Source organism: Gigantopelta aegis, chromosome 6, assembly GCF_016097555.1.
Source record: "Gigantopelta aegis isolate Gae_Host chromosome 6, Gae_host_genome, whole genome shotgun sequence".
NCBI classification, from domain to species: Eukaryota; Metazoa; Mollusca; class Gastropoda; order Neomphalida; family Peltospiridae; genus Gigantopelta; species Gigantopelta aegis.
The window spans coordinates 5782658-5790905 of NC_054704.1; the positions used below are offsets into that span (position 1 = coordinate 5782658).

Genomic DNA, 8248 nt, shown 5'->3' on the forward strand with positions numbered 1-8248 from the left:
GTTGTGGTGCACTGATTGGAACCAAAAAAAACCCCAATCAGATAAATGGATCCATCGAGGTGGTTAGATCCTGCGACGCAAGCACCTCGAGCGAGCACTGAGCTAAATCCCGCTCCTCCTCCTCCAGTTTATCTATCAATGTCCAACAACAAAACTATTTAATCTTTAAGTCAAAATGGGTTAATTAAGGAATTTGTTATGCATGGTATTAATGCGGCTCCTCCTATCTCCTATAAAACTTTATTATTATACTTCCGAATGTGAATGACATTACATCCTACTCCAAAACAAGTATTTTAAAATATGCGCATTATTGTTTACCTTATTATATGTGGTCTAGATAAATAATTTGAAGAGTAATTCCCTTTATTTAACTTTGCACACGGAACCCCTCTCAGCGACTGGACTACTACCTGCATGAATATTCATGAGTTTGGCTGTCACGAGGTATTAAAACCTACCCGGTCTACCCGTGAAATCAGTTGGCGCTAAATCACAAGATGGGGCAGTATAGTTTGGTTTGCTCGACCCTACTTTGTATGTTGTTCATATGTTTCGCCTGTAAGGAGTGTGGTGGTAGTTGTAATAAATACGTCGGTCCATCGGGATCAGTGGATTGTTTTAAGATTCCCAGATACACAAAGTATCAGTGGGGAACGTGTTTGACTGATAGCTACATTCAGCAAAAATCAGGCGGTAGACACAGATGTGAAGACCCCACTGCCACGTACTGCTACTACCAATGTATGCTTGAAACTCATGGTCAAGGGAGGGGCTCCGTCTCCCAAGATTGTCAGTGCAATCCTGATGAAACCGAGGTGACCAGAACCACAGTGTCGCCCACCACGTTGGTACCAGAGTGGTGCCTCAGTCCTGACGGAAGCGACTGCTCGTGGTACAGATCGTGTTTGGAGGAGGCCTACCCGTGTGAAGGATCCCAAAACGCTTACGCCGTCTCCTACGCTGAGAAATTTTGTCTTCTGTACGACAAATCCTCAACCAGTTTTAGTGACATTGGTCAGGTAAGGAAAGAAAGAAAGTTTTATTTAACAACCCCACATATCTTAAAGTGATAGATAGGCTTTTTTATCATTGAAATCGAACATTACTTAGATTTAATTTGTTTACATTATCAATTTCTATATGTTCGAAGTGTGTTTGATTATCCTGATGTTTTGAATTGTATTTTTCATACTTTTATAAACGCACTCTCAGAAATAACAGTTATGGAGACAAGCTCTAATGTCGACGACAGTCACTATACGGACCCTCGTTTTGGCTTTGTACACAGTAAATAAAACATATCCAACGGTAATTGTTTGATATGATATATTTGACACAAGATACTTTTTTTAATTATTATTTCATCTTTTTAAGCTTAAAATTAATATTTTGTCCAGAATTATGAAAACTAAAAACGTACCGACCTGTAAACAGCGTTGTCTGCTTGTCATATGATTTTTACTATGAAGGATGGGTTTTGGAGGTTGACTCCCTCCCTCCTTGCTCAAGCATATTTTCTTCTTTGTTTTCAATATATGTTCCAGTGGAACACGTGTCCACCCCTTTTATAACCGTCGCTTGCCACAGTGTAGATCCCCCTGCTAAAATCCGTGCATACCCACCTGCCTTAATAATGTTTTCGTCATATGGTACTTACAATAACTCTTTCTAGCTTCATTATGACATTCGTCAGTGGAGTTGTTATCATGGGAGTAAACTAGGGGGGGGGGGGGGGCTTCGTATGAACCCCCACTACCCGTGAGGCTTACAGTGCAATATTAGACTATTCATATGTATTCAGGAAAAATGAAGATAAAAGGGTCCGCTAGGTTCATATTCTACACCACCTCCTGGTGCTGACTACGATACGCCCCTGTTTTCTGATACCGATTTGTTGGTAGACAGTCACAGGTACTGACAATGTGAGCCGGGTTTCAATCTCCTGTTTTTACAAAGCGAAGGAAATATGCTATCATTGGCAAACGCAGGGGGGGGGGGGGGGCGGGGGGTGCTTACCCCATCACATTTTTCCCACCACCATCTCTTATTATATATTTTCCAGTCGCCCCATAAATAACTAAGCCAGTGTGAGTGCCACCCCACTCCCAGTGCATAGGAGTAAGCTAACTTATTATTTATTTAAAGATACCATGATATCTGCATTTACAATGACACATATACACACAAACAGACAGACAGGCAGACAGGCAGACAGACAGACACACTGCTTTTGCCAGGTATCTTCCATAGACGAGTTTGAAGTGCACCCCATTGCAAGCATACTCATCTGAATAACATAGCTGCAACATGATTAATGTTTGACCAACCTAGAAAATATTTTATTTTGTATTTATTACAATAAAGATGCTGGTGTATGCTAGTAATTAATGTGAGATGCAGACAGCATATTATTTTTAATTCTACCAGGATTTCCTCGGCAGAGCTTTTCTTGTACAGTTGTCTGCTGTACGTAAACCTTTTTCTTTTATTTTTTTGCGGGGGGGGGGGGGGGGGCACAAACTAATAGGAGATATTTCTTCAAAATGTTTGAGTTTGTATTGAATGTTATTTTCTTCTGGCGTTTTGATAGGGTATTTTTGAAAGTTGACAGATTCTCTAGAACAGTCTGCACAAAATAACAGATTTGTAGAGTTTTGATTGGATATCTGAAACTTGAGACAGGGATTCTCTGGGACAGTCTATACAAATAGTATATATTGAGGGCGATTTAAAAGAAAACCCCACTTTTTGAAGACATATAGCAGTTGAATTGTGGAACAAGTATGTAAATCAGAACACTGATGGTTTGCAAATAAAGATCAGTAGATTAAGTTGTCTATTGAATGTAAAACAAAAATGATTTTCATACATACATGACTTACTTTTAAAATTGCCAATATATGCTATAGGTATACTATTGATTTGGTACTTAACATTTTCTGTAGGTACTAAAACAATGGTAGATTGTCGTATTATTTCCTTTTCTTACAACCCATAGTCTTTTGTTGTTGTTGTTGTCTGTTTTATAGAATGTTATACACTTCTTTATTTCTTCTAATGTTTATATTGCCCTCAACATTTCTCGACTTTCTCAGAGAAACAGTCCTGAATAGGCCATACGATTGCGTGGGACATAAAAAAAGAAATCTTGAAATGTTGGAGGCAAAATGCATTCCTGAAGAAATAAACAAGTGTATTTTACAACAACAAAAATTAAAAAATAAATAAAATAAAAACACTTTGAGCTGTAGGAAAATAACATACATGTAGTTGGACAATCGACTATTGTTTTTAGTACTTAGTCTACAGTAAATGTTGAGTAATAACATACATGTAGTTGGACAATCGACAATTGTTTTTAATACTTAGTCTACGGTAAATGTTGAGTAATAACATACATGTAGTTGGACAATCGACTATTGTTTTTAGTACTTAGTCTACGGTAAATGTTGAGTAATAACATACATGTAGTTGGACAATCGACAATTGTTTTTAGTACTTAGTCTACGGTAAATGTTGAGTAATAACATACATGTAGTTGGACAATCGACAATTGTTTTTAGTACTTAGTCTACGGTAAATGTTGAGTAATAACATACATGTAGTTGGACAATCGACAATTGTTTTTAGTACTTAGTCTACGGTAAATGTTGAGTAATAACATACATGTAGTTGGACAATCGACAATTGTTTTTAGTACTTAGTCTACGGTAAATGTTGAGTAATAACATACATGTAGTTGGACAATCGACAATTGTTTTTAATACTTAGTCTACGGTAAATGTTGAGTAATAACATACATGTAGTTGGACAATCGACAATTGTTTTTAATACTTAGTCTGCAGTAAATGTTGAGTAATAACATACATGTAGTTGGACAATCGACAATTGTTTTTAGTACTTAGTCTACAGTAAATGTTGAATAATAACATACATGTAGTTGGACAATCGACAATTGTTTTTAGTACTTAGTCTACGGTAAATGTTGAGTAATAACATACATGTAGTTGGACAATCGACAATTGTTTTTAGTACTTAGTCTACGGTAAATATTGAATAATAACATACATGTAGTTGGACAATCGACAATTGTTTTTAGTACTTAGTCTACGGTAAATATTGAATAATAACATACATGTAGTTGGACAATCGACAATTGTTTTTAGTACTTAGTCTACAGTAAATGTTGAATAATTTATCATTGGTATAGCTTTTTGACACCACATTTGGAATGTACAACATAATGACCTAGTTTTGTACAAAGGTTTAGTGATCTGCAATGCATACTTTTCCCGATATTCAATTCTAAAATGAGACCTTAAAAAAATCACTTGTCGGCCGTTATATAACTGTTGAGGTCAGGCACATTCATACAAAGTTGTTTTTGGCGGACTGTCGAGATTTATTTGTCAAGAAAATAATTACAACACCGTAGCTGCAGTCGGTGCACATTTTCCCAGGGTTTTTTTCACATTTAAAAACAAAGAATTCGAACCAGTAAGTAAATGAGATATATGCCTACTTGATTCCCGCTGTCAAAAGTATGAAACATTGACCCGTGACCTCTCTTCAAAGTGGTCTACAACAATACACTTGGTACATGACGGTTCCGTTTTCTGACCGCTATATGTTTTGTTTGAACATTACTAATGCACCTGAATGTGTTTGAAAAAAACCTTGTGATTAACAAGATGTACCTTTCACGAAATATGTATTTCAAGTAAAATATTTTTGTGTACCACCTTAATACCCAAACTTCAACTTTCTGATTTTAAAACTACATTCCCTGGAATATTTTTATTATTTAAGCATATAGAACAGAAAATCCAATTACGTTTGGTGCATATATGACGCCGCAATCCGCATACGTTTCACTACGCTGGCTTATCCAGGTCAAAAACAAAGCCAGTATTTTGAAAGTGGGACGCTTTTGACGGGCTCGTACCGATCTCGGTTTTCATTGACTTATCACAAGTATAGAATTCCCCAACAAGAGATCACGTGAGATTTCGCAATTTTTGAACAAATTTAATTGTCTTGATTGAGGGGTCGACTCATATCTCCAAAACATATTTATATCCATAGAGGTATGGTACGACGCCTTTCCAGGGGTCGGTGATTTGCCTTGAAATTTTGACAGTGGCCAGCTGTTGACATACGCGTTACATGTAAGGGGGTGTTACTGATTACGTAACGCTCTAGGGGTAGAAGAAGAGGATACTGTGTTCGATTTACGTAACATTTTTCAAGACTATATGTTATTTTTATTCATTACTTAGACCTAAAAAGGTGGTTTTTGGAAATGCGCGGCCAGTCTAGGATAGATCCCCATCGGCGGGTATACAAAAAGACCATGGTATGTGATATCCTGTCTGTGGGATAGTACATATAAACGATCCCTTGCTAACAAAAAATTAGCGGGTTTCCAAGGCGCGTGTGCAGGGATTTCAGCGGGGTTGGGGTTGGGGTTATAGACTGTGTTGAGCGAAGTTTATATGGGGCCATGCTCCCCAAAAAAATACATTTCATTTTTTTTTAAGCTTGAGCAAGTAAGGGTTTCGACCTCCAATACCCTCCCCCTGCACATGCACCCGATTCCTCTCTAAGATTATATGTCAAAATTACCAAATGTTAGAGATCCAACAGAAGATAGAAGGAAGGATAGGATATGTTTTATTTAACGACGCACTCAACACATTTTATTTACATTGTATGGGGTCGGATGATTATTAAATCAATATGCTTTATCTTTGATGTCGTTAAACAAACACCCCCCCCCCCCACCCTTTCCAAACGAAATAATATTTATTTGAATTTGTCGATTTTAACACGTAAAATTAAGAAGTGAAAACGTTCATTGTCTACTTTAGTATATTTTAATTTAAAAATATATACTTCATTAATGTGTTACTAGTATACAAACTAAACTTTGAAAGTTTTACTAACACTTTATAAAATATCAATTCTGAAATAGGAAGGTACGACTGTCGATAATACTATGTCAAGATCAAACCGGTTTTAACTAAAGACTCTAGTACCGCATCCTCAACCGAACGTTCTTCGTACAGCGCAAGATTTCTCTTTTAATTTTTTGAGACGAACCCTACAATTTAAAATCGGCAAACGCACGTGTTTACTTAAACTGACAACAGGCTGTCGTTTGTACTTTGCCGAGCTATGGCGGCACAGGCGACGAATCAAGCGTATACGTTTGTCGATATCCGTTCATAGCGAACACACACGACTTTTTTAAAAGTGCATTTGAGCTTGTACTTCACATTTGTACATGATGTTATAATATGGTAACCATAGAATGTAACTTTAATTTAAAAGTGAATAATTGTTGTTGTTGTTGTTGTTGTTATTATTATTATTATTATGCTGTGGTTGGTTGGTTTCAGGAGTGGATAAACGCAGTGAGAAAATGTCTCCAGGTTTCACTCGTCCCTCTACTGCGGCCGTGGGAGAAGCCGTCGTGTCAAGAAATCAAGGTCCGCGCTTTTGCCTCACACTCCAAATGTTATCTCACCCCTTACAGTGGAGCACCATCAATATGCAACTTGACAGTTGGTGATTGGTGGAAGGTCTTTTGGACCATCAAAAATGCATTTGTTGAAGCTACATCCGCCACACTGAACGGAATGATGAAAACAATATTGGGGTGTGGCAAATCGTACTTGGACCGACCATTTGACTATATTAGAGTGATCAAGTTGAAGCTCACGACCACTATCAGAAGGATAGGAAGATCTGTTGGCGACAATTCTGGGGATGAGCGTGTTGGCGAGATAGCAGACTCCATTGCGACCGGTTTAAATTGGAAATCAAAGGGTGTTGGGTGGTTTGCGTTCTCGCAGAACAACTCACTTTCTCTAGATAAAACACACGTGACCATGACCATAATACTGGCAGACAAGTTCCACCTGGATGTCCACCACCCCGCCACGAGCAGCGTCAACTTGAATGAGACGGTTGATGTGTTAGCAGACGCAGTCAGACATGGAACGCTCAAGATTCGAGTTCGTGGAGGATCTCAGACAGGTCACATCCAGATGTTGGCCTGTAAAGGTGTCATGTGTAAGGAAGTCTACAATAAGGTCACCGGAAGCTACACGAATGGGTCCGGGCCTGCTGTGGGTGTTCATGGCCTTGCTGTAGTCATGGTAACCCTACAGCTGATGTTCGCCTCCTTTAGACTGTTTGGTATTGACTAACGTTCACTTTAACGCTGTGAGACACGCCTACCTATTTACAAACACGAATTCTAGTGGAGAGGAAGGAGTGGCGTTAGACTCCATGCTAGAATGTATAACCAGTAAAACACATTGTTAGAAATACGCAACTGGCAATCATACCACATGCCTGATCATTTTGAGTGAATCTCACAGAGTTAAAACTAATGTGTTCGTTACATTATAGACTAGTATTCATATTTTTGTCTTTGTCGTATTCACGAAATCAGTTTAGCGATGCACTCAAATAGAGCAGTAATGCACATAATTATTGTTGTACCTTGACACGCCGCTTTCTCCTTCGATGTCGCATGCGCTGTAACTAGGATACCACTTTGGGACGTCACTGTTGTAGGAGACATGGCATAAAAAGCGTGCATGTTAACCATCGTCAGGGCCGTAGCTAGCGGGGGGGGGGGGGGGGGGCAATAAAAAAATCCGCAAAGCATTATAGAAACTTAAAGAAAATTCTCTTCTTAACTGTTTAAGGAGTTTTAGACTATTAACTACTCAGTTGCCCCCCCCCCCCCCCCCCCCAAAAAAAAAAAAAAAAAAAAAAAAATCCTAGCTACGGCCCTGATCGTATAACTTCCAACTTAGTTAATTATACCATGGCTAGGTTACCCTGCACTGTTTTCACGTCAGAGGTCAGAGATTCAAGCTACACAACATTAATCAGATCTTCTTATAATTAGCTGTCAGTATTTATCTAAAACCAGAGATGACTTTTAGTGTTCAATCTTAGATATTGGTCCAATTGAGCTAAGCACAGAATTATATTATCTTTTAGATGAGGCGTTCATTACCCAACTACTATCTTGCAATCCGCCCTTTGACCGTGATAAAGATACCACCAAATTATACATTGAGATTGTCATAGAATTCATATATTTATTAAGTACAAATATATTTACACGTTAATTAATAACTGAGATAAGGTACCCAATAAAATACAGGTACACCTTGTGTGCACGCACAATTATAAAATACATTTAATATTATATTGCTTTAGT

The 8248-nt window shown here is 38.0% G+C and overlaps 1 protein-coding gene across 1 annotated transcript; it reads left to right on the forward strand.

Moving 5' to 3' along the window:
- Positions 1–480: 480 nt before the first annotated feature.
- LOC121375528 lies at positions 481–7658 on the forward strand. Its single transcript, XM_041503023.1, has 2 exons — positions 481–1022; positions 6405–7658. The coding sequence occupies exons 1-2, from the start codon at positions 501–503 to the stop codon at positions 7215–7217; spliced, it is 1335 nt and encodes a 444-aa protein (XP_041358957.1). The 5' UTR covers positions 481–500; the 3' UTR covers positions 7218–7658.
- Positions 7659–8248: the final 590 nt, after the last annotated feature.

Coding starts and splice junctions, on each gene's coding strand:
- LOC121375528 (XM_041503023.1), top strand. CDS start 501: ATGGGGCAGTATAGTTTGGTTTGCTCGACCCTACTTTGTATGTTGTTC. Junction 1,023..6,404: donor GTTTTAGTGACATTGGTCAG/GTAAGGAAAGAA, acceptor GGTTGGTTTCAG/GAGTGGATAAACGCAGTGAG.